General features: G+C 41.3%; 1 protein-coding gene across 1 annotated transcript; it reads left to right on the top strand.

The window, feature by feature from the left end:
- Nucleotides 1-27,959, top strand: LOC110501287 (caveolae-associated protein 2). Its single transcript, XM_021578734.3, has 2 exons — nucleotides 1-986; nucleotides 20,000-27,959. Exons 1-2 carry the CDS (start codon nucleotides 441-443, stop codon nucleotides 20,864-20,866), a joined length of 1,413 nt encoding a protein of 470 aa, XP_021434409.3. The 5' UTR covers nucleotides 1-440; the 3' UTR covers nucleotides 20,867-27,959.
- Nucleotides 27,960-27,968: the final 9 nt, after the last annotated feature.

The raw sequence follows: 27,968 nt of genomic DNA, 5'->3' as shown, positions 1-27,968 counted from the left end.
TATGATACTGAGAGAGAAAGAGAGGAAGTGAGAGAGAGAGAGAAAAAAGGGAGGAGAAAAATGGGAGTGTACATACAACCCTTGCTCTTCTACACAGTGTAAAAAAGGGGAGGGGACATCAAAACAATCAAGAGAAGAGAATCTCTGTTACCTTCTCATTCCTCCTCTGGAGCTAGAATCTCTGTTACCTTCTCATTCCTCCTCTGGAGCTAGAATCTCTGTTACCTTCTCATTCCTCCTCTGGAGCTAGAATCTCTGTTACCTTCTCATTCCTCCTCTGGAGCTAGAATCTCTGTTACCTTCTCATTCCTCCTCTGGAGCTACTGAAAACAGCAACAACAACTACCACCAACTGACTGAGACTTTTCACATCTCAGAACTAGACAGTCCACATTCTCCCTCTTCAAAACAGGACATTTAACCCCCTCCACCCTGTGGCCATGGGAGAAGACTCATCGCACGCCGAGCGCCTCAGCAACAGCAGCAGCATTTTGGTCAACCCCCAGCAGTACCATGCACAGCAAGACAACATGGACCTCCTGGTGCCCAGCTTCAGCCCCAGCTCGGCTCCCTCCTCCCCCACTGACACCCTCTCCAAGCTGGGCTTGAAAACCCACGGGAGCCCCGGAAGTCCCACCAGTCCCATGGCCAGGGATCAGGTGAGTGCCATCACAGTGGTGGCTCTACTCGACAAGCTGGTCAACATGCTGGAGGCGGTGCAGGAGAACCAGCTGCGCATGGAGCAGCGCCAGGCTGACCTGGAGGGCGCCGTGCAGGGGGTCCAAGGCGACGTGACTCGCCTGTCCAAGAACCACACCAGCACGTCCAACAGCGTGAGCAAGCTGCTGGAGCGCTCGCACAAGGTCAACACCCACATGAAGGAGGTGCGGGAGCATCTGGACAAGCAGGCGTCGCAGGTGAAGCGGCTGGAGGCCAACCATGGACACCTGCTCAAGAGGAACCATTTCAAAGTACTCATTTTCCAGGTAGGGATAGAGGGGTGGATGGATGGATGCGGTTTAGTGTAAGGGGAAAAGGGAAAAGTGGTGAGGAAGAGAGAATATTGAGAGAATGAAAGAAATGTAAGAAGTGTGTTTGGGGATTGTGAGAGAAGGAGAGGGAACAATGTTAAACGTGTTAAAAGTGTTTGTTTGTGGGGCCTCCCGAGTGGCACAGTGGTCTAAGGCTCTGCATTGCAGTGCTAGCTGTGCCACTAGAGATTCTGGGTTTGAGTCCAGGCTCTGTTGCAGCTGGCTGCGACCGGGAGACCCATTGGGCGGCGCACAATTGGCCCAGCGTCATCCAGGTTAGGGGAGGGTTTGGCCGGCAGGGATGTCCTTGTCCCATCGCACAATGGCTACTCCTGTGGCGGGCCGGGCACAGTGCACACTGACACATTAGTGGCTTCCGGGTTAAGTGGGCATTGTGTCAAAAAGCAGTGCGGCTTGGTTGGGTTGTGTTTCGGAGGACTCACGGCTCTTGACCTTCGCCTCTCCTGAGTCTGTACGGGAGTTGCGGCGATGAGACAAGACTGTAACTACCAATTTGATACCACAAAATTGGGAAGGAAATGGGGTAAAAAAAATAAAAGTGTTTGTGTGCATATGTGTCTTGTGTGTGAGAGCGAGGAACAGAATGTTAAAAAGGTTTGGGAGAATTTTAGAAATGTTGAGCAATGTGTGTGTGTGTGTGTGTGTGTGTGTCAAACTTATTGTGGACGTTGGGAGCTAATGCAAGGGTGTTTATGAGTGCAATCTACACTGTAATGTTTGTGTTGTGTGTAAATGACAGGCTTTGCAGCTGTGTGTGAAAGAGAGACATGGTGTGAGCATGTAACTACAGGGGGAGTGGTGTTTTGAAGAGCTCTTTGGATATGTAAAAGTGAGAGCGAGAGAGAGAGAGTGTGTGTGTGTGTGTGTGTGTGTGTGTGTGTGTGTGTGTGTGTGTGTGTGTGTGTGTGTGTGTGTGTGTGTGTGTGTGTGTGTGTGCGTGTGTGTGTGTGTGTGCGTGTGTGTGTGCGTGCAAGCTGTGTGAGGATGGTTGTGTGTGTCTGGGAACACCGCGCAGAGGATAATAAAGAAAAGCGTAGATCACAACTCGCACTTAAACTAGATCTGTTTTCAAGACCAAATGGCCATTATGTATAATGATCTACAATCAGTGGGGGAAAAAAGTGCCCAATTGTCAAACTTAAGTAAAAGTAAAGATACCTTAATAGAAAATGACTCAAGTAAAAGTGAAAGTCACACAGTAAAATACTACTTGAGTTAAAGTCTAAAAGTATTTGGTTTTAAATATACTTATGAATCAAAAGTAAATGTTATTGCTAAAATATGCTTCAGTATCAAAAGGAAAAGTATAAATAAGTTCACCAGGCGGCACAATTTTATTGTTTTAAACATTTACGGATAGCCAGGGGCACACTCCAACACTTAGACATAATTTACAAACAAAACATTTGTGTGTAGTGAGTCCGCCAGATCAGAGGCAGTAGGGATGACCAGGGATGTTCAATGGGTGAATCGGACCATTTTCCTGTCCTGCTAAGCATTCAAAATGTAACGAGTATGTTTGCGTGTCAGGGAAAATGTATGGAGTAAAAAGTACATTATTTTCTTCAGGAATGTAGTGAAGTAAAAGTACAAGTTGACAAAAAAATAGTAACTAGTAAAGTAAAGTATAGATACCCCAAAAAACATAGTAAGTAGAACTTTCAAGTATTTTTTACTTAAGTACCTTACACCAATCTAGTTAAATTAGATCTATGCATTAAGAGTGAATGCATCTTGCTTTTCCTCCTCTCTGATTACTGAGGTGATTTACAATATATAAATAATAATATAATGTATAAAAGTATGATATACCACTTGGCAGACACTTACAGTACAATTACTGCATCCACATTTAACATGTGACTGTGATCCCTGCGGGAATTCAACCTGCAACCTAAGCATGATTAGTGTCATGCTCTTACCAACTGAGCCAACACATGAAAGGTGTGATCAGATGATTTTAATAGTATTTGAACCTAAGCATGATTAGTGTCATGCTCTTACCAACTGAGCCAACACATGAAAGGTGTGATCAGATGATTTTAATAGTATTTGAACCTAAGCATGATTAGTGTCATGCTCTTACCAACTGAGCCAACACATGAAAGGTGTGATCAGATGATTTTAATAGTATTTGAACCCAAGCATGATTAGTGTCATGCTCTTACCAACTGAGCCAACACATGAAAGGTGTGATCAGATGATTTTAATAGTATTTGAACCTAAGCATGATTAGTGTCATGCTCTTACCAACTGAGCCAACACATGAAAGGTGTGATCAGATGATTTTAATAGTATTTGAACCTAAGCATGATTAGTGTCATGCTCTTACCAACTGAGCCAACACATAAAAGGTGTGATCAGATGATTTTAATAGTATTTGAACCTAAGCATGATTAGTGTCATGCTCTTACCAACTGAGCCAACACATGAAAGGTGTGATCAGATGATTTTAATAGTATTTGAACCTAAGCATGATTAGTGTCATGCTCTTACCAACTGAGCCAACACATGAAAGGTGTGATCAGATGATTTTAATAGTATTTGAACCCAAGCATGATTAGTGTCATGCTCTTACCAACTGAGCCAACACATGAAAGGTGTGATCAGATGATTTTAATAGTATTTGAACCTAAGCATGATTAGTGTCATGCTCTTACCAACTGAGCCAACACATGAAAGGTGTGATCAGATGATTTTAATAGTATTTGAACCCAAGCATGATTAGTGTCATGCTCTTACCAACTGAGCCAACACATGAAAGGTGTGATCAGATGATTTTAATAGTATTTGAATAGTGTTTCCCAACCTTACTCTTTGGTCAGTCCTAGCTCCATTATACTAAACATACGGAATTATTGAGTGGCCAGTATTTTCTTGAATGATTTGATAGGGCTTGATACTGTATGTGTTCAGTCAGGAAAAAAGGCAAGTCATATTGACACAGGCTAAGCCCTGAGAGCTCATAGTCACTGATCTTATCTGGTTTCCCAGGTGCTATTGCTCTTGTTCAATAGCAACAGGTGCAAATACTGCACATTGGCTCCAACTGCATTATTCTAGTCTGGTGATTGTGCATTGGAGTTGGTTATCCACAAGTAATCCCCATAGTTATTGCCTACGTACAATTGCTTAACTGTTTTGAGTCCTTATAGTGTTATGGTCTAAAATGATGTGACATAATGATGGGGTCATGGGGAATAATGATAATGATAGGGTCATGGGGAATACTGATGGGTAATAATGATAGCATTATCCGTACTGTATGACCAGCAACATACAGTAAGAGTAAAAAAACAAACATCAGAGGATGCCATTCTGTCACACAGTGCTACAAAGAACACGCTATGAGTCACAAAATATGCAACTCACTGATAAGGCATTTAGATTCTCACTCCGCACCCCTGAGCTCTCTTTTGTCTTTTGTTTGCTCCTGGCCTAGAAAATACGGTGCTCTGTACGTGCCACACAAGTTGGAAATGCCGCCGTGCTGCTCCCAAGGGCGCTCTGTAAATTCGGCACTGCCATGGACAGGCTGACAGGTCCCTGCCCCTCGGGTGCTCCTCTCCCTTAATCGAGCCCTAAATAGGCTGGAGGCAAATGTAGTGCTTAGTGTAGTTTGTAGATTGGCCCGTTGTTGGTTTGTGTTCATGCTCCAGTGCTTTTCCTGTCTCTCTGACCTCCCCTCTTTCATGGGGAAACACATATTCTCCCCTTCCCAGCCACAAAACAGAAAAGTCCAATGCCATGTGGTAGCTTCTGTTTGTGACAAAGTTGGTTCTTGATACCAAGGGGAGGGGAAAGGTGTTGGATTAGCGAGAGGGTAAACATTAATTTACATTAAAATGGGAAAGAAGTATAGTAATACAACTGTGAAATGTGACACATTTTGCTCTGCACTTCCATGCACGTGTGTTTGTGCATGAGTGTGCACATGCATGCATATGTGCATGTGCACGTGTGCAGGCATCTGTTTGTGTGTGTGTGTGCGTGTGCGCGTGTGTGTGCACATATGTGCAGTTTTCAAGATGAGTAGTGGAATTGGAGAGGTAGGATGGGAAAGGAAGTGATGACCTTTTATCACACACAATCAAAACACATTCAAATCCAACAGCATTGAATGAAAACACATTTCACAAGCAAACAAAACATGCTGCATCAAGAAAACGAAACACTGCCTTATCGAAAGACGTTCTTTAATACATTCGACCTGAGCAACTTTGGATAACAGTGTATTCGTGCTGGAGAGTGCAAACAGATCGTAAGTTGAGTGATCTTTGGTCTTGCCCATTGTATTTGTCATCATAATTTTTAACAAACACACTTGAATTAAGAATGAAAGATTTTGGCATCATATAAATAGTTTTCTGAATTAAATTGAAGATTTCAGTAGTCAGCTTTGATTCATAAAGACTTTACTGCCATTGTCACAGAACTCTTGACCAAAGGTCTCTAGGCAGTGAGTAAGCACTGGTGTTAGGTTTATTTATCCAAGTTCCTTATGCAGGATAAGGCAGAGCCAGTCCTGCTTTAGTTGTCTCACCCAGTTTTTTCTAATTTAACCCCTGATTCAACTAATCATTCTTTGAATACTTAAAAATGCATCCTTCCCTCCTTGTTTCCTTGAAATAAGCACACATCTATAAGGGATTGGATAGTTGAAAGTAAGGTTACCACCACTTTACTTTACCACCCCATTATCAATCCTACCAATTCAGACTTCAATGAAGTTAGAAAGGAAGGAAACATTTCTAAAGTATTCCAACAAGGCCTATCATTTGAACTCAGGAAAAGCCTAACTAGACATAAATATGATTAACTAACTTCAAGCCTTGCCAGTCAGTTACTGTGCTTATTACGCTCTCATATAATTCTATTCAACAACGTTGATGTAGTGTAGCTGTTAGTACATGTGTCAGTTAAGGGATGCATAGTCAACTCTATGGCGTCTATGTTATAGAACAGATCTATTTCCACAGGTCCTAGCAGGAGAACAAGACTGGCTTGAGGGTGCAGCTGTGATGTGTGTGTGTGTGTGTGTGTGTGTGTGTGTGTGTGTGTGTGTGTGTGTGTGTACTGTATGTGTGTGTGCGTGCGTGCGTGCGTGCGTGCGTGCGTGCGTGTGTGTGTGCCTACATCTCTCAGGTGTTATGTTCCAGTGGGCAAGGCTCACTTAACCTAGCTCAAGGCATGGTAATACCGCTGAAGCTCACACTCACGTACAAATATCCTCTCCTTGAAAGCGTTTTGTTTAACCTCTCTTTCAAACAACAAAGCCTTCCATTTCGTAATCCCCCATGTCCATGGATGAGTTTGGTTCAGTGACACCTATCGCAACATGAAAGATGGCCTTGAATCCCAATACTCATCTGGGTCATGTTCATTAGGCACCAAACGGAATAAATCAGACTGGAACAAGAAGGGACTAACTGTAACAAGTTTTTCATTGAAAATATATTTTAAAAAACTGTTTCTGTCCCACAGCCTAATGTGGCTCTCTGTCTATGGAGACAGAGAAAGGTAGTCCTACAGACTCAAGTGAACAAGCCTGTTTGTTTGTCCTGTGGCTCCTCTCTTTGTTATCGGTCTCATTTTCCCTTTGGAGTTCATTCCTATTTTAATCTCCCTATTTATGAACATGCTACGAAGAGAGAGGTGTTTAAAAGCGGGGGAAGGAGAGAGAGAGGGAGAAGTAGAAAGAGAGAAAATGACAACAGAGAGAGGGGAACAGAGTGAAGAAGCCGAAAAGATAGAGGGATAGAGAAGGAAAAGGAGGAAAGGACATACTGTATGTGAAGTCAATTAGACAAAATGATAACACTAGGAAATGAACCGAAACTATTGTATTATTCAAAATTATTCCCAAAATTATTTTGGACCAAGTTAAGTCCATTTGTATATTGTGAGGGCTAGAATTCAACAGTTTAGTGAACACACAACTGTTTCCAAATATATATATTTCTGTATTTCTTCATTTTAATTAGCAAATTTCGTCCTCAAAGGCCCATAACTCCAAGGAGTGTGTGTCATGACTCATGCACACAAACACACACACACAGACACAAAGCTCTTTGGTTATGTTCCACACGCAGGTGGTGACTTATCTGAGAGGATTACAGAATCTAATTGGAGGAGAAGAGGTGACTGAGGGAAACCAGCGGGGATCAAACCAAGCCAAAAAGGCTAATTGTCTCACAGAGCAGTAGGAAAGAGTGGGAAAGAGAAAACAATAGTTATCTCTCAGTGGCCTCAATCCAGATGGGATTCATGTCATCTTGCTTCTCTTTGTTCCTTTTTGACATTTGAACCATGCCACAGGCATCCACAGTCACAGGAGAATGTCTAAAAGTCCAAAAGAGAGGCTGAGGAAAGAGAAAACAATAGCCAGCTTTTAATGGGTTTTATTCCAACAAACTAGGGCTTGAGAAAATGTTTCTAATGCTCTGTGTTGATTTGACCTTTGATCTCAAATAGAAGTTTCCAAGTCAAGTCCAAGTAAACACTGGAACAATCAAGCATAGCCCCAGGAAATAGGGGTGCTGAGGCCTCTAAAAAAATATATATATACATATAAAAACAATTATAATAATAAATAAAATAAAACATATATTTTTTCCCACCAAATGAGTGCACTAGGCCTTTATTATACCTGTATGAGAGTAAAAAAATACTTGTCAGCAGAGCGGAGACAAATACCCCGGTGCTGGTCGGCTGCTAGTCAAGCTGCTCTGAACAGCATGGTCTAGCGTTCTGCAGGCCGACCAGCATGTTCTATGCTGATTAATCAATGTACATGCAAAAACACAGATATTGAAACAAACAATTTAAAACATCTAACTGCAATATGTGACTCACCACCTGGATTCAGTCTTATGTAGCAAAGTTTGAAATTGTGTTTTATACATTGGATAAAAGTAGAGATCAGAGCTACACAATAATATATCATACACTGCATTTGAGGGACAACGGGAAAGTTGATCAACTTGTAAACTCACTTTTGAGAAAATCGCCTTTGAATGTTTTGGTATCTAGTGAAGAGCTCTTCTATGTCTACACCAATACAGCATCGTTCACACCCTTTAGCCCCACACATCTTATTTCGCTCATGGAGCTCAAACTTGACGCTCTGGCCAATGATTTGTTTACCTCTGGATAACATGAAATAGCTTAACCAGCTCTGCTGGCAACAATTTCATTGCGCTTTTTTGCATACGTTTACTGACACCGGCCATATTCAACAGGTCTTGTACACACGTCAGGTAACGTTTACTAACGAGCCAGCCAGCTAACATTAGCTAGTTAAACAACATGAACAGTGCCAACAATGCCACAGTGCTACTCAGGCAGTTTATGCATATAATTGATGGATTTGGATAGCAAACACTCTCAAGTTTCTAAAACTTTAAAAATGATGTCTGTGAGTATAACAGAACTTATTTGGCAGGCGAAACCCCGAGGACATACCGTCCAGGAATTTTTTTCTTGTTGAGGTGATCATGTTTTCAATACGTTTTCTATGGGAATCTAGATTTCGGAGGCATCTGGTTGCAGTTCCTAGGGTTTCCACTAGATGTCAACAGTCTTTAGAATTTGGTTGATGTTTTTCGTTTGAGTAATGAAGAAGTATGGCTATTCAGAACGAGGGTCGAGTCTAGTGTCCTGTTGTGTTTGGGGCGCGCGACCTAGCGCTCGCTCCACTTTCATTTTATTGAGCGCAGTTTATTCCATCTTAAATATCGAATTATCGATTATTTACGGTATAAAATACCTAAAGTTGTATTAGGAAAGTTGTGTGAAGTGTTTGGACCAAGATTACAGGCAACTTATTAGATGCGTAGTCATTTTGGGAGAGTTGGAAACTGTGTTTTTTTTAATCAAACGCGCCAAATAAATGGACATTTTGGGGATATAACGATGGAATTAATCGAACAAAAGGACCATTTGTGAAGTTTATGGGACATATTGTAGTGCCAAAAGAAGAAGATCTTCAAAGGTAAGGCATGAATTACATCGTTATTTCTGAGTTTTGTGTCGCGCCTGGCAGGTTGAAATATGATTGCCATGTGTTTGTTTGATGGGGTGCTGTCCTCAGATAATAGCCTTGGTTTGCTTCCGCCGTAAAGCCTTTTTGAAATCTGACAAATAAATTAATTAATTAAAGCAGTAAGCACCAGTGACTAGGTCAATAAAAAGTGGTTAGATGAAGCAGATGCTAAGCTACAGGACTGTTTTGCTAGCACAGACTGTAATATGTTCCTGAATTCTTCCGATGGCATTGATGAGTACACCACATCAGTCACTGGCTTCTTCAATAAGTGCATTGATGAGGTCATCCGCAAAGTGACTGTACATACATACCCCAACCAGAAGCCATTGATTACAGGCAACATCTGCACTGAGCTAATGGGTAGAGCTGCCGCATTCAAGGAGCGGGACTCCAACCCGGACGCTTACAAGAAATTATCAATCAAACAGGCAAAGCATCAATACAGGACAAAGATCGAATTGTACTACCCCGGCTCCGACATTTGTCTTATGCGGCAAGGCTTGCAAACCATTACAGACTACAAATGGAAGCACCGCCGAGAGCTGCCCAGTGACACAAGCCTACCAGATGAGCTAAATTATTTCTATGCTCGTTTCGAGGCAAGCAACACTGAAACATGCATGAGAGCATCAGCTGTTCCAGAGGATTGTGTGATCTCGCTCTCCGCAGCAGATGTAAGACCTTTTTTAACAGGTCAACATTCACAATGACGCATGGTCAGACGGATCACCAGGATGTGTACTCTGAGCATGCGCTGACCAACTGGCAAGTGTCTTCACTGACATTTTCAACCTCTCCCTGTCTGAGTCAGTAATACCAACATGTTTCAAGCAGACCACCATAGTCCAAGTGCCCAAGAACACTAAAGTAACCTGCTTCAATGACTACCGACCCGTAGCACTCACATCTGTAGCCATGAAGAGCTTTGAAAGGCTGGTCATGGCTCACATCAACACCATTATCCCAGAAACCCTAGACCCACTCCAATTTGCATACCCTCCCCAACAGATCAACAGATGATGCCATCTCAATTGCACTCCACACTGCCCTTTCACACTCACATGAACACCTATGTGAGAATGCTATTCATTGACTACAACTCAGCATTTAACACCATAGTGCTCTCAAAGCTCATCACTAAGCTAAGGACCCTGGGACTAAACACCTCCCTCTGCAACTGGATCCTGGACTTCCTGACGGGCCACCCCCAGATAGTAAGGGTAGTTAACAAAACATCCACCACACTGATCCTCAACATGGGGGCCCCTCAGGGGTGTGTGCTCAGTCCCCTCCTGCACTCCCTGTTCACCCACGACTGCACGGCCAGGGACGACTCCATCATTAAGTTTGCCGACGATACAACAGTGGTAGGCCTGATCACCGACAACAATGAGACAGCCTATAGGGTGGAGGTCAGAGACCTGACTGTGTGGTGCAAGGACAACAACCAAGACAAAGATCAAGACAAAGAACATGATTGTGGACTACAGGAAAAGGAGGACTGAGCACGCCCCCATTCTCATCAATGGGGCTGCAGTGGAGCAGGAATGAGAGCTTCAAGTTCCTTGGCGTGCACATCACCAACAAATTAACATGGTCCAAGCACATCAATATAGTGGTGAAGAGGGCACGACAAAAACCTTATTCCCCCTCAGGTGACTGAAAAGATTTGGCATGTGTTCTCAGATCTTCAAAAGGTTCTACAGCTGCGTTTCAGCCAAACAGGCCTCCACATACAATTTAAAATATCATCAAGGATACCACAATAAAGCTTGAAAGCTTTGCTCGTGGCTGTGTAATCGACTGTGAATGGAGGCTTTGACAAGATTGGTCAATCCATAGGACGCACAAATGAGTGAAACTGTGAATCCGTGCAGCACTTCCTCTAAGCCGAGGCCTTTAAATGAAAAGCTTTCTTAGTCTTGATGATGAACTCAAGACAACAGAACACTGATGACAGATTTACCTCCACCGTCACTGGAAGCTGCACATGCTTGGCATCCGCCTGATTCCACCTGAGCTGTGAATCATGCAGTGCGTGGCTTAGATAAGGTCCTGGGTATCTGGTATCTGCAGGTTAATAAAACAATCAGGAGTATCTATGGTATTACATTTGGCTTCTCACGGTGGAGTAGAGTTTCAAATATTTTGTTAGGGCCGGTAATGTATGATTATTTGTTTATTTTGTTTACTGGTTTGCTATGATTGATTGACTAGCTATAATTGATTATTGGTTGCTTTGTTATGAGATATGTCTGATATGATGCACTGTTCAGGATCACATTGCACATATGTGTTACATGATCATTTCATGTGTTATCTTCTGAGCACTAGACCTACACCATTTGTACAATCTTTTCCACCACAAAAGTAAATAAAATCAAAAGAGTTGTTCACACACCTTAGTGGGGGAAAATGGTATTTGATCCCCTGCTGATTTTGTATGTTTGCCCACTGACAAAATAAATGATCAGTCTATAATTTTAATGGTAGGTTTATTTGAACAGTGAGAGACAGAATAACAACAAAAAAATCCAGAAAAACACATGTCAAAAATGTTAGAAATGTATTTGCATTTTAATGAGAAAAATAATTATTTGACCCCTCTGCAAAACATGACTTAGCACTTGGTGGCAAAACCCTTGTTGGCAATCACAGAGGTCAGACGTTTCTTGTAGTTGGCCACCAGGTTTGCACACATCTCAGGAGGGATTTTGTCCCACTCCTTTTTGCAGATCTTCTCCAAGTCATTAAGGTTTCGAGGCTGACGTTTGGCAACTCAAACCTTCAGCTTCCTCCACAGATTGTCTATGGTCTATTAGTCTATGGGATTAAGGTCTGGTGACTGTCTAGGCCAATCCAGGACCTCAATGTGCTTCTTCTTGAGCCACTCCTTTGTTGCCTTGGCCTTGTGTTTTGGGTCATTGTCATGCTGGAATACCCATACAATGCCCTGACTGAGGGAAGGAGGTTCTCACCCAAGATTTGACGCTACATGGCCCTGTCCATCGTCCCTTTGATGCGGTGAAGTTGTCCTGTCCCCTTAGCAGAAAAAGCATAATGTTTCCACCTCCATGTTTGACGGTGGGGATGGTGTTCTTGGGGTCATAGGCAGCATTCCTCCTCCTCCAAACATGGCGAGTTGAGTTGATGCCAAAGAGCTCCATTTTGGTCACATCTGACCACAAGACTTTCACCCAGTTCTCCTCTGAATCATTCAGATGTTCATTGGCAAACTTCAGACGGGCATGTATATGTGCTTTCTTGAGCAGGGGGACCTTGCGGGCACTGCAGGATTTCAGTCCTTCACGGCGTAGTGTGTTTTCCAATTGTTTTCTTGGTGACTATGGTCCCAGCTGCCTTGAGATCATTGACAAGATCCTCCCTTGTAGTTCTGGGCTGATTCCTCACCAATCTCATGATCATTGCAACTCCACGAGGTGAGATCTTGCATTTAGCCCCAGGCCGAGGGAGATTGACAGTTCTTTTGAGTTTCTTCCATTTGCGAATAATCGCACAAACTGTTATCACCTTCTCACCAAGCTGCTTGGCGATGGTCTTGTAGCCCATTCCAGCCTTGTTTAGGTCTACAATCTTGTCCCTGACATCCTTGGAGAGCTCTTTGGTCTTGGCCATGGTGGAGAGTTTGGAATCTGATTGATTTATTGCTTCTGTGGACCGGTGTCTTTCATACAGGTAACAAACTGAGATTAGGAGCACTCCCTTTAAGAGTGTGCTCCTAATCTCAGCTCATTACCTGTATAAAAGACACCTGGGAGCCAGAAATCTTTCTGAATGAGAGGGGGTCAAATACTTATTTCCCTAAATTATAGACAGATCATTTCTTTGTCAGTGGGCAAACGTACAAAATCAGCAGGGGATCAAATACTTTTTCCCCCTCACTGTATATAGAGATCCAGGTGCATAGAATCTCAATGCTTGACAAAAATGATCTCCAGCACACTGGCATTCCTGCATGCTCCACAATGTGTTTAATTGGATGTCAATGTTTTGGTCAATAGACCTTAATTAGGCACCAAATGGACGTGAACGGACTGAAACAGGGAGTGAATACTTGGGCTCATTTCGTTTTTTCCAGTCACCCAGCTTTTAAAGTATTTTAAGTTGCATGTCCTAATGCACGACCCAGGTTTTTCCCCCACAAGTAACAATTAACATACTTGTGTTTTCTGTAAAGTATTACACTTAAAATATACATTATTCATGTGTCACAGTCACCAACTCAAAAAAAGAGAGGCCTTTTGTCCATCAAGAATAATTTGAATTTATGAAAAACATGCTGTTGGTTGACTGGTCTGACTTTTAAGGGTGACTGATTGGTGTTCTTTCCAGGGAGGGCATGCAATTGGTGGTGAGTGAGTGATGGACTGGGGGCTCTTCCTGTCCTTCTGGTTGGTCCAGTCCCTGACTTTGCACTAATGATAGCCTATTGACACATGATATGGTCCTAAAAGCAATGTGTGGCATCCTTCCTCTAGCTTCCAGCATTCTTCCATGCTGTGTAATAGATTCCGGAGGGCACAAAAACTCCTAGTTTCACACACATGCACAAGCACACACAAACACACTTACTTTCCACTCTGGGTGATTTACTGAATCCTGACTTGAGATATATTACTCAAACACTTGAGCAAATCTACTTTAGACATCAACGCATGATTTACATAGAAGTTCATGTTATGCCAGCATATCTTGAGCCCTGAATGCATTTTTAAGGAGAACGTTTGTATGAAAAATACATGTTTGTATCAACATGAAGACAAGTTTCTTTTAATTTCACCTCCAGACATGTTTTTGATTGATCTAATTTTGATTGGTTTGTTGTGTGTATTTGCACTGTTTTGTTGAGTGCAAGAATCCAAACTTTTTTCAGCAACAATAGAATACTATTTTAGTCTAACTGAATAGGGGCTTACTCTGGTGTGTGAAGGAGTGCTGTGTGTGGGAGTGCGGGTGGCGAGAAGCCCATAAGAAAGGGTTTTTAGTTTTTTCACAGTCAGTGGAGAGGCCCGCTCACGCACACACAGTTCTGTAGATTGTGAACTATAGGGTGTTGAGGCTGGTACCTGTAACTGGTACTGTTGAATAACTACTGCTCTGAAATTACAAACCACCAACTGTCATTTGGGGATTTATTAAACTCTTGAACCAAGACATCTGTTTATGGCTGCCAAAACATACAGCGGCAAATTATGTACTGTGAAGTTGATATTTATATTCCAGACTCTGGCATTGCTCATTATGATATTTATTGATGTCTTTCTAAAAATTTTGGGGGATTCGTGTGTATTGTATAGTTTGGCTTTACTGCACTTTTGGAGCTAGACTCATGAGCATTTCGCTGTACCTGTGTACGCAACCAATAACATTTTATTTGATTGAATATTTGTGTGGATTATATTCGTGATTAGATTAAATGTCTTGAGTCAATAAGTATTCAACCCCTTTGTTATGGCAAACCTAAATAAATTAAAAAGTAAAAATGTGCACTCACCCTGTGTGCTATAATAGTGTTTACCATGATTTTGAATGACTACCTCATCTCTGTACCCCACACATACAATTATGTGTAAGGTCCCTCAGTCGAGCAGTGAATTTCAAACAGATTCAACCACAAAGACCAGGGAGGTTACCCAATGCATCGTAAAGAAGGGCACCTACTGGTAGATGGGTAAAAAAAAGCAGACATTGAATATCCATTTGAGCATGGTAAAGTTATTAATTTCACTTTGGATGGTGTATCAACACACCAGTCATTACAAAAATACAGGTGTCTTTCAAAACTCAGTTGCCAGAGAGGAAGGAAACTGCTCAGAGATTTCACCAGGCCAAAGGTGATCTTAAAACTGTTTCAGAGTTTAATGGCTGTGATAGGAGAAAACTGACGATGGATCAACAGCATTGTAGTTACCCCAATACTAACTAAATGACAGAGTGAAAAGAAGAAAGCCTGTACAAAATACAAATATTCCAAAAACATGTATCCTGTTTGCAATAAGGCACTAAAGTAAAACTGCAACAAAATAAATGGCAAAGAATTTAACTTTATGTCCTGATCACAAAGTGTTATGTTTGGGGCGAATCCAGCACAACACATTACTGAGTACCGCTCTTCAAATTTTCAAGCATGGTGGTGTCTGCATCATGTTATGGGTATGCTTGTCTAAGGATAGTTTGGGGGGATAAAAGGAAACTAACAGAGCTAAGCATAATCGTAGAGGAAAACCTGTTATATTCTGCTTTTCAACAGACACTGTGAGACAAATGCACCTTTCAGCAAGACAGTAACCTAAAACACAAGGCCAAATATACACTGACATTGATTGTTCCAGAGTGTCCTAGTTACAGTTTTGACTTAAATCTATGGCAAGACTTTAAAATGGCTGTCTAGCAATGATCAACAACCAACTTGAGAGCTTCAAGACGTTAAAAGAATCATGTGCAAATATTGTACAATCCAGGTGTGAATATCTCGTAGAAACTTACCCAGAAAGAAACACAGCTGTAATCACTGATAAAGGTGATTTTTAACATGTATTGTGAACACTTACAGTACCAGTCAAAAGTTTGGACACACCTACTTATTCAAGTGTTTCTTTGTTTTTTACGATTTTCTACATTGTAGAATAACCAAAAAGTGTTAAACAAATCAAAATACATTTTATATTTGAGATTCTTCAAAGTAGCCACCCTTTTCCTTGTTGACAGCTTTGCACACTGTTGGCATTTGCTCAACCAGCTTCACCTGGAATACTTTTCCAACAGTCATAAAGGAGTTCCGACATATACTGAGCACTTGTTGGATGCTTTTCCTTCACTCCGCGGTCCAACTGAACCCAACCCATCTGATTGTGGAGGCCAGGTTATCTGATGCAGCACTCCATCACTCTCCTTCTTGGTCAAATAGCCCTTACACAGCCTGGAGGTGTGTTGGGTCATTGTCCTGTTGAAAATCAAATGATAGTCACACTAAGTGCAAACCAGATGGGATGGTGTATCGCTGCAGAATGCTGTGGTAGCCATGCTAGTAAAGTGTGCCTTGAATACATCACCGAGTGTCACCAGCAAAGAAACACCACACCATCACACCTCCTCCTCCATGATTCACGGTGGGAACTACACATGCGGAGATCATCTGTTCACCTAGTCTGTGTCTCATTGGAACCAAAAATCTCAAATTTGGACATCAGACGAAAGGACAGATTTTCACCGGTCTAATTGCTTGTGTTTCTTGGCCCAAGTTCTTAATTTTCCACATTGACTGACCATGTCTTCAAGTAATGATGGACTGTCATTTCTCTTTGCTTTTTTGAGCTGTTCTTGCCATAATATGGACTTGTTCTTTTGCCACCCTTACCTTGTCACCACACAACTGATTGACTCAAATCCATTTAGAAGGAAATAAATTCCACATATTAAACTTTTAACAAGGCACACCTGTTGAAAACCTCTACAGCATCGGTGGGTCCCCCGCGGGACAGTTGAGCCAACGTAAGCCAATGTGATTAGCATGAGTTTGTAAGTAAAAAGAAAATTTCCCAAGACATAGACATATCTGTTTTTGGCAGAAAGCTTAAATTCTTGTTAATCTAACTGCACTGCCCAATTTACAGTAGTATTACAGTGAAGGAATACCATGCTATTGTTTGATGAGAGTGCACAGTTATGATCTTGAAAATGAATTAATAAACCAATTAGTCACATTTAGGGGTGCCTTGATACAAGCATTTTTACAGAAATACAATGGTTCATTGTATCAGTCTAAAACTTTGCACATACACTGCTGCCATCTAGTGGCCAAAATCAAAATTATGCCTCGGCTAGAATAATACATTATGGCCTTTCTCTTGCATTTCAAAGATGGAACAAAAAATACAAAATAAATCGCATGTTATTTTCTTTGTATTATCTTTCAGATCTAATGTGTTATACTTTCCTACATTAATTTAACATTTCCAAATTTAAAAAAAATGGGCAGACTACATGAAGCTGGTTGAGAGAATGCCAAGAGTGTGCAAAGCTGTCATCAAGGCAAAGGGTGGCTACTTTGAAGAATCTGAAATATAAAATACATTTTTATTTTAACACTTTTTTGGTTACTACATGATTCCATATGTGTTATTTGGATGTCTTCACTATTGTTCCACAATGTAGAAAGGTCCAAATAAAGAAAACCCCTTTTTGCCTGCTACTTTATGTAAATAAGATATTTCTGAAATTAATTTGCAATAACTTTGCAAAGAGTTCTAAAACATATTTTAACTTTTTCATTATTGAGTATTGTGTGTAGACAGGGACAAATACATTTTGAATTCAGGCTGTATCAACAAAATACAGAATAAGTCGAGGGGTATGAATAGTTTCTGAAGGCACTGTCCTGTAGCAGTGCACATGCAGGGTTTGATTTAATTTAAGATCCAACTAGACTAAGTTGCATCTGCTTTTGATATACAGTATCTATGTACAGGTAACTGCCAAAATAAAGAAATTGCCTTGAGTAAATGAGGGATACAAAGTATATGGAAAGCAGTTGCTTCCACACAGGTGTGGTCCCTGAGTTAATTAAGCAATTATCATGCTTAGGGTCATACATATACAGTACACACACATATATATATATATATATATATATACAGTGCCTTGCGAAAGTATTCAGCCCCCTTGAACTTTGCGACCTTTTGCCACATTTCAGGCTTCAAACATAAAGATATAAAACTGTATTTTTTTGTGAAGAATCAACAACAAGTGGGACACAATCATGAAGTGGAACAACATTTATTGGATATTTCAAACTTTTTTAACAAATCAAAAACTGAAAAATTGGGCGTGCAAAATTGTTCAGCCCCCTTAAGTTAATACTTTGTAGCGCCACCTTTTGCTGCGATTACAGCTGTAAGTCGCTTGGGGTATGTCTCTATCAGTTTTGCACATCGAGAGACTGAAATGTTTTCCCATTCCTCCTTGCAAAACAGCTCGAGCTCAGTGAGGTTGGATGGAGAGCATTTGTGAACTGCAGTTTTCAGTTCTTTCCACAGATTCTCGATTGGATTCAGGTCTGGACTTTGACTTGGCCATTCTAACACCTGGATATGTTTATTTTTGAACCATTCCATTGTAGATTTTGCTTTATGTTTTGGATCATTGTCTTGTTGGAAGACAAATCTCAGTCCCAGTCTCAGGTGTTTTGCAGACTCCATCAGGTTTTCTTCCAGAATGGTCCTGTATTTGGCTCCATCCATCTTCCCATCAATTTTAACCATCTTCCCTGTCCCTGCTGAAGAAAAGCAGGCCCAAACCATGATGCTGCCACCACCATGTTTGACAGTGGGGATGGTGTGTTCAGCTGTGTTGCTTTTACGCCAAACATAACGTTTTGCATTGTTGCCAAAAAAAGTTCAATTTTGGTTTCACCTGACCAGAGCACCTTCTTCCACATGTTTGGTGTGTCTCCCAGGTGGCTTGTGGCAAACTTTAAACAACACTTTTTATGGATATCTTTAAGAAATGGCTTTCTTCTTGCCACTCTTCCATAAAGGCCAGATTTGTGAAATATACAACTGATTGTTGTCCTATGGACAGAGTCTCCCACCTCAGCTGTAGATCTCTGCAGTTCATCTAGAGTGATCATGGGCCTCTTGGCTGCATCTCTGATCAGTCTTCTCCTTGTATGAGCTGAAAGTTTAGAGGGACGGCCAGGTCTTGGTAGATTTGCAGTGGTCTGATACTCCTTCCATTTCAATATTATCGCTTGCACAGTGCTCCTTGGGATGTTTAAAGCTTGGGAAATCTTTTTGTATCCAAATCCGGCTTTAAACTTCTTCACAACAGTATCTCGACCTGCCTGGTGTGTTCCTTGTTCTTCATTATGCTCTCTGCGCTTTTAACGGACCTCTGAGACTATCATAGTGCAGGTGCATTTATACGGAGACTTGATTACACACAGGTGGATTGTATTTATCATCATTTGTCATTTAGGTCAACATTGGATCATTCAGAGATCCTCACTGAACTTCTGGAGAGAGTTTGCTGCACTGAAAGTAAAGGGGCTGAATAATTTTGCACGCCCAATTTTTCAGTTTTTGATTTGTTAAAAAAGTTTGAAATATCCAATAAATGTCGTTCCACTTCATGATTGTGTCCCACTTGTTGTTGATTCTTCACAAAAAAATACAGTTTTCTATCTTTATGTTTGAAGCCTGAAATGTGGCAAAAGGTCGCAAAGTTCAAGGGGGCCGAATACTTTCGCAAGGCACTGTATATATATATATATATATATATATATACATATACATATACATACATACATACATACATACATAAAATGCCCAGTTTTACCAATTATTTTGGCTACCATGGTTAGAAGAGAAGATATCTCAGTGACTTTGAAAGAGGGGTCTCAAAGGAGCATAAGGGGTTTAATGTGTTTGAGTTTGAGTGTGTAAGTTTCTCAGTAACAAGATCTCAACACAATGAATATGTATGAGAGATTCAAGAGTGACGCCTGAGTGTGTTTTCCACCACCATCAATAAAACACCAAATGATGGAATTTCTCGTGGAAGACGGGTGTCGCATAACTCCAATAGATTTCCAGATACTTGCAGAATCTATGCCAAGACGCATTGAAGCTGTTCCGGTGGCTCGTGGTGGCCCAATGTCCTATTAAGACACAATGTTCGGTTTCCTTTATTTAGGCAGTTATCGGTATGTTTAATGCTGATGCTTATATCTGATAACCATATACAATTATAGTGTGCATGGCTTTGTGTTCATCCGCTTGATTAATAAATGAATGACCTGAGGCTTGTTTCAAGTGATCATCCCATAACTTCACATGACCACCTTCCTAATCTTAACACTGTCCTCCCCTCTGTTCTCCAGGAAGACAACGAGATCCCATCCAGCATGTTCATCAAGGAATCCCCCAAGACCCGCCAGGCCAGCGAGCTTGAAGACGACGCCCCTGCGGCACCTGCCCCGTCTGTCACCGGCATAGATGCCAACCGCTCTCAGGAGGAGGGTCTCCATAACATCAGCCTGTACTCCTCCGACAATGACACCGGGGGTCTCCACGAGGACGACGAAGCCCTGGAGGGAGAGGCAGAGCTGGGCCTAGAAGCGGCCCTGCCCTCCTTCGAGAGATCCAGAGCCGACCGGCTGAAGCGCTCCAGCCTGAAGAAGGTGGACAGCCTGAAGAAGGCCTTCTCGCGCCAAAGCATCGAGAAGAAGATGACCAGGATCAGCACCAAGATCGTGCCACCTGCGAGCCGTGAGAAGATCAAGAAAAGCTTTACACCAAACCACCCTAAGAGTCCCGCTGCCAAGAGCTCTTCTTTCAAGGTGTCGCCCATGACGTTCAATGTGAAGAAGTTGCGAGGCGAAGGGGAGGCCTCGACACAGCCCGGAGGCTCGCCTAGCGGGCAAGCCCACGTGGAGATCCCTCCCTTGGGTAGCATGGATAGGGATCTGCCCCTGGCCGAGGTGTACTCCCAGGAAGGGCTGGGTGTGGAGGGGGGAGAGGAGCTAGCTAGTCCTTCTACCCCTGGGAGCGTGCAGGCCGATTTGACCATCAATGGAGAAGCGGGGAGCCTTGAGTGTGATCTGACCATCGATCGTCAACCGGGGCTTGCTCTCCCGGAGCATGATGACGATATGGGGGAGGAGGAAGAGGTTTATGATGAGGTAGAGGAGCAGGAAAGCCTGGTGGAGGTAAAGGACCCCATACCTGCTGTAGAGCAAGCTTCATAATCTCATCCCTCTTATCTTTTGCTCCTGCACATTCCCTGGGTATTTTAAATTAACATGCCAAAACTGTAGTCATCCTTCCATCTTTCCAGCCTACCAATTTCAAAAAAATCTCAAGCCCCAGTGCTAACGATATGGAGCCCCTAAGCATTCCTGGCCCTCCAATGCCTCCAGCCCTGCATGTGCGATTGATCCAGGAGATCCATGGACATATCCCAGATCACCAAGCTTCCATTTCAGAGATCCTGATTTATCAAGAGTGATCAAGATATCCTGCATCAGTTGCTCCTGCCTGGTCTGTATAGCTACCTACCCTTCTTTGGGGCTACCTTAGGAAAAGAACCAGCAAGCCAAGGGACTATAACTCACCTTCCCAACTGGAACCTAGGCTTCTGAAGAGCACATCTCCAGGATGCTGAGCCAACTCACTCTCTCTGTGTATCTGTCTTTGCATGGGCCTCTCAGTCTGACGGATAGTCTCTTTGTTCTCCTGCCTCGCTTGAAATCCTTGGCAAAGAGGGTAAAGTCCACAGCTTGGGAAGGGTAGCCCATTGCCAAGTTGTCTGGGCATTGGTATGGGGCGGTAGCTATGTTTCTAAAGCAAGGTCAGTGTAAGGCTGAGGTTTGTGACATATGCATTTGACCCAGGTCTGGATGTAACCACATAACCCGAGTGCAGGGTAAAAATGGAGTCATAGCATTAAGGCAATTTCATGCCATCCCTACTTTAGTTCATTTATTTGCCATAATATATATACTCATCAGACCTCTCATGACAAAAACAGCTTGAAAAATACAGCTTGAAAGTGGTAAGTGGTTAAGGGAGTGTAAGTTGATATCTCTGTATTAGGGTAAGGTCTACTGGGAGCACTATTGAGACAGAGGATGACTTGGGACCTTAAGGCTCTACAAACTGGGACTTTCCTAAACACCCTATATCAGGGCAATCATAATCTTACGTTTATGAATATATTTGATTATAGGGAGTTAAATATCAGTAGGCATAACGACTTATATAAAATCATATTTGAGTACTGTCACCTGACTTTCATAAATATACTGTAAAAATTGTAATGTTGGAGTTGATTACGTGTGCATTATGTGCACCTAAAGTTAGCATAGCACTCACATAAACAATGTTGACACATTCCTATATGGTTGAAACACACATGCACACAAACACTAGATTAACTAGCACACATTTACAGAGGCACCCACAAAGACAATCACACACACACTCATACACGCACGGAATTCTTCAAACTTACACAGGATGTTGTGGGTAATTGCCATGCTGGAGTGAGGAATTCCTGCTTTGGAAGCCCTGTTGAAAAAAAACAGCATAGACCAGCATAGGCTGGTGACCAGCCGTCATTGTTTGGACACTGGTCACCAGCATTCCAGCATATGGTGGCCACCCGCAAAACCCGCATTAAGTTACGTTATGCTGACTTTGCAAAGTGATGTCTAATTCCTAATGGAATCCAGCCTGAACGGAGATATCCAACAATTTGAATGTTTATTCACCCACGATTTGCCTTCAGAATGATTGCCAGGGTTTTGCCCTCAAAACATCAAATCAAGCTTTATTTATACAGCCCATTTCAGACATGGAATGCAATGCAATGATAATATAGGTGAAATATTTACTACACAACAAACATAAGATAAAAAACTAAAGAATGGCACAAAATAAACCAAAGGCAGTTCAGGAGGAGAGTCAAAGGCTTTTTCTAAAAATGATTTTTGATTAGGCCTAATCCAAAAATGCACTCCTGCGTGCGAACTATCCTTAAGCTTTTGTTCTGTTCAGTTCAGTTTGAGAAGGAGAGCTCAAAGATGACGAGGACCAGAGGTCAACTTTGATTGCTTGCTACTACTATAATTTATTTTATTAAAAACAATGTTACTTTTCCATTCTGAAAGCGTATTGATCAGAGTTATTGGCCTCACAATCAGCCAGATTCGATTGTGGTGACTGAAACTTGAAACAGCAGCCGGGGCACAATCAATTGGAAATTGACAGCTAATGGTGCTGAAAGTAGGCAAATTTGAGTAGGCATAATTCATTTGACTTTACTAACAACAAGAGGGCTTTGTGTTGGAGCCTATTTATTCATATTTAAGAAATAAGAGGTAGGCCTACCTGTTTGGCAGATTAAATTAGGCAATAGGCTGCTATATAGATATATTTGTCAGTCAATTCCATGTCAGTGAAGGGGGTATGAGGGTATGCCATAGCCCTACTTTTTATGAAAGAAAATGGCAAAAAGCACAAGCTTACCTCTTGTTATATTTACAATATGCATTGTTTCGTGTCTTTGACATTCAGAGGCTGAGACACAACCTTCTATAGCCAAGGACCCAAAAAATATACTTTGCTTGGGAAGTAATTCTAATTCTCTCTATCAATTGATTAGGCGATTAACTTTCTGTACAATAAATGTTTAAACACAGACAACTTTTAGGGAAACCGTTGTGACCATCTCTTGTTGGGTTAAGCCACAGAAAAGGGCAATTTTTTTCTCAGACCTGCAAATACAATGATAGATTCATGCAATGCTTTTACTATAAAGGAGATCTTTCCCCCCCTACTCTCTTCCACGGTGGGCTGTGAACCCACAACCTTCTGGCCAGCAGCCCTGTGGGCTATCAAAATTCCTGCATTGCCATGTAATGCTTACAGGAAGAAGAACACTTTCTAAAACTGTTTCTAAAAGGCTCTGGTCTGTCCAAGATGAGAGGATAAATGGTATAGACATGTTCTCCGCTATCCACTTTGTTTAAATTATTATTATTATTTGGGGTATAAGGGAGATTCACTTTTTTTTCAAGCATTCAGGGAGGGTTTAATTGAAATGTAACTGATGAACTGTCCATATTCATTTCAGAAAGATCCCATTTTCTCAATGTAACCCTTACTACAAAATAATGTTCACCACCTAAACTGGAACAGTTTCAGTAACGGGTGAAATAAGTTCAACTAAGATATTGGATTAGTATGTATGTTATGTATCTTTGTGTAGCATAAGATACATTAATTGATTAATTAAAACAATCAATGTACATGCAAAAACACAGATATTGAAACAAACTTTTCGAGAAAATCAAACTGCAATATAGCATTCTGGGAAATATGATAATGATGACCGTAGTTTAGCAGACCAGCTTGTCCAGCTAGACCATGCTGGACCAGCATACACTCCCAAGAAGAAAAAAAAGGTTATTTGCCAGGGCTTAGGGTAATTTTATTTTTCATATTAAGAATTCCCTCTCCACAGTGTTTTCCTTTTATGCCATGAAATGCTACACTGTTGCAAAGTTCCTTTAATTGCATGGTACACAACAAGTTACTGAATTTCTACAGCTGAATGAAGGTGTTATTGCTGTAAAAGGACAGTATGCTGTTGAATGCTGGTTACCTAAGACTATACCTCACTTGGGATTTGAACTCAAACTCTTTGTTGCTAATGACCTGAACTTCCTGCTACACCACCAGCTCTATGTCATGACAGAGCTTGGCCACATATTTAAATGGCAAGAACACAGTTCTGTACACTGCTAAAAGCCCAGAATCAAGTCAATAATTGTATAATTATCTGACAACACCAATGTGAAAATATCAGTACTCAGGGACACTTGATGTAATGTGTGCATAAATGCTTTGGGGATTTGAACTTAGAGGCCTTTAGGCAGAAGTGCATTAATGTTTCAGCAGTGCCACCAGGTACATCTTTGGTACCAAGAACATGTACATTCAGAAAGTATTCACACCCCTTGACCTTTTCCCCATTTTGTTCAGCCTGAATTTTAAATGGATGACATTGTGATTTCTTTTGTGACTGGCCTAACACAATGCACCATAATGTCAAAGTGAAATTATGTTTTTACGTTTTTTTTACAAATTCAATACAAATTAAAAGCTGAAATGTTTTAAGTCAATAAGTAAATCAACACCTTTGTTATGGCAAGCCAAAATAAGTTTGGGAGTAAAGATTTGCTTAACAAGTCACATAATAAGATCCATGGACTCACTCTGTGTGCATTGTGTTTAACGTGATTTTTGAATGACTACCTCATCTCTGAAACGTACCAGTGGTCTGGGGCGGCAGGTAGCCTAGTGGTTAGAGCATTGGATTTGTAACCGAAAGGTTGCAAGATCAAATCCCCAAGCTGACAAGGTAAAAATCTGTCATTCTTCTCCTGAACAAGGCAGTTAACCCACTGTTTCTGGGCCATTGAAAATTAGAATTTGTTCCTAACTGACTCAAGAAAATATATTTTGGGGCATGTGTTTTGTGCCAACCATCAGTGGAAGTGTTGTACCAGTTTAAGTGGTTGATGGTTGTCGTCAAAGGTTGAATACCTCTTTTAACATGGTCAGTTGTGCAGTTGTTGTAAGAGCATGTGACATTAAATAAGAGCTGTACTGTTAAAAGGTTACTTTGTATTTTACAGTAAATTAATGGAAGTTAGTTATATGGATATTACTGAATTTTGTGCCGCTGAATTGGCAAACAGCTGTCAGTTATTGTAAAATTCACAGCAACTGCTAGGAACATACTGACAGTTAGGTTGCCAGTTAAGCTATTGTAAAACGCACAGTAACATATTTGCAACGAGCTGCCAGTAGCTCACTGCAACTTCAAGGAACTTTTCTGATTACAAGAATGCTTATGACATTAGGTGATAACTATTATGTAGTCTTTTGCATGAGCACACTTGGTACCCAGCCTCACCTGGCATCAACATCTAGGTTGGCAGCAAACTGACCTTCCTGCCACACAATCAGGTCAATGAGTGTGACAGAAGCCAGCCAAAGTAAGTTTCTGTGAATTCTACAATTACTACTTGCAGCAAGCTGACAGTAAGTTGACATTTAAACATTAACTTACTTTGTAACAAAATGTGGAGAAAGTCAAGGGGTGTGAATACTTTCTGCAGGCACAGTAGCCAATAATTTGGGACATTTTGAAACAAATTTTCTTCAAGTCATAATGTTTCTTCAGAGCTGTCTAAAATACAATATATTTATTGTGATAGTGCATATTAAAATCATTTATTAGACTTTAAATGTAGATGTTCCAAAGGCGAGCATCAGCAACTTGTATGAGTGGAGGCATGGAGATGCTAAACATGTTTGTTACTTAACCGTCAATTACTGTGAGACCGGCAGTCTTTCGCATGACAATAACCAGCTGACAAAATTTCATGACCACTACAACCATAGTCACATGAACAGATCCAGTATTGTAGCAGCAAATTCAGGTTGCTGGCAACTGAGAAGTTGTGAGGTCAAATCCCAAGTGAGGTTGACACCAAAGTAATCATAATTTTACTGGTTGGCAAAACCACGCCCCTCAGTATCATATTTCCCAGCATTGCAGTTAGATTTGAGTTGTTTTCAATATCTGTGTTGCATGTACATTGATTGGTTAAGGAATACATTAATTTATGTTTTGCTACACAAAGATAAATAACTAAATTAATCCAATCTTTTAGTTGGATTTATTGCACCCGTGACTGAAATGGTTGTTCGAGTTTAGTCTAATTATGTTTATCTTTCTGACACTGGCAGTCATTCTGAATCCACTCTGGATGGATTCCAATATGAATTAAACATCACTTTGCAAGCCAGCATAATGTAACTTCTTGCTGGTCACCAGAGCCTACACTGTGGCGTTGTCAACCGTGATGGAGAGGTCTTTGAGCAGGCAGGCCTTTTCTGGGAGGAAGAGCAGTTCTGTCTTGACGAGTTAGAGCTTGAGGTGGTGGGCCGACTTCGAAGTTGAGATTTTTGGTCATGGATTTAACAATGGTGGAAACTCCCTCCAGCTAATGCCAACACCAATTGAATTATTCGAAATCTATGCCTGGGAGATTGGAAAGGCACACTTCTGGAGAAAGGGGGAGAATCAGAACAAATAAGGGATGATTTTTGAGGGGAGGCATAAGCTGAACAGAGAAGTGTGTCCACCTCTTTGAGCACATGCATGGCCTTTCATTTTTTACCACAAGCTATACTTAAAGTGTAAAATATCATGGCATTGCAACCAGGGCCACCATTTGTCACATTTTCATGACAGAAATATGTCCCGGGTTCACATCCCAGGTAAACACATGAAATACCACTTTTGATCTTGAAGTTGAACCCTACATTGCCCCAGTATATCTCCAACCTATTTGTTGTCATGTAAAAACTATGCAAGGGAAGTGCTGTTGGTCATTACGGAGGTCTGGTAAACAAAGGAAAAATACAATGCCTGTAACGGAAATTCAAATTTTCTCAACAAAGCTTTAGCGGGAAAGCGCAGCAAGAAAGAAGGCCTTCCTATAAATATTCCATGGTGTTTCATTGTCTAATGAAAAGTGTTTGAACTTTGAAACATGGAACCTATGGAGTAGGAAGAAGGCATATGTCTTAGATGATGAAATATAGAAGTATGAAATATTTACACATTATATAATGAAATTATAAGCCTTCTATCTGTAATACAGTATCTATGGTATGTGCTCGTCCATGTATGGATGGTGTTTCCTCTTATAGATATCACAGTACTGAAAAAAGTGCCAAACTTTAAATTTGTGTGTACAATATGTAGAGATTACGATTAAAATGTGACTAAAATTTGAGGTTTTTCTTGTTTGAAAAAAAAAAATACAGACACAATTTAAAAAAATGTCAGTGCTTTTCAATAAGCTTCAAGGTGCTTTACATTGCATGGGAGTAACGCACCCCACCTGCTACCATTGTGTACAGTAGCACACCAACCTGGGTGATGCACAGCATCCATTTTATGCCAGAAAAGCTCACCACACATTGGCTCTCACAGTGAAAGAGGTGAATGTCACCGGTATCAAGTCCCCATACATGGAGTACTAGTATTGTTACTGTAACATTTTGGTTTTAGATGATACTTTATTTAGTCACATAATTTCACCCAGTTGTCATCCCTCAAGCCAAATAACTTCTTTCTCCGTGGCAGAAAACTCTTAGCAACATTTACTGTAACATATTTTCTTCCTATAGACACTACTTGTAATTGATTTGCTCGAGTTCAGCATCACAATACGTAAATAAAGATTTGTAACAACTGCTGGAGTC

Source organism: Oncorhynchus mykiss, chromosome 22, assembly GCF_057628025.1.
Source record: "Oncorhynchus mykiss isolate SJ-2025 chromosome 22, ASM5762802v1, whole genome shotgun sequence".
Lineage (NCBI taxonomy): Eukaryota > Metazoa > Chordata > Actinopteri > Salmoniformes > Salmonidae > Oncorhynchus > Oncorhynchus mykiss.
This window is presented reverse-complemented; position numbering and strand designations above follow the sequence as displayed.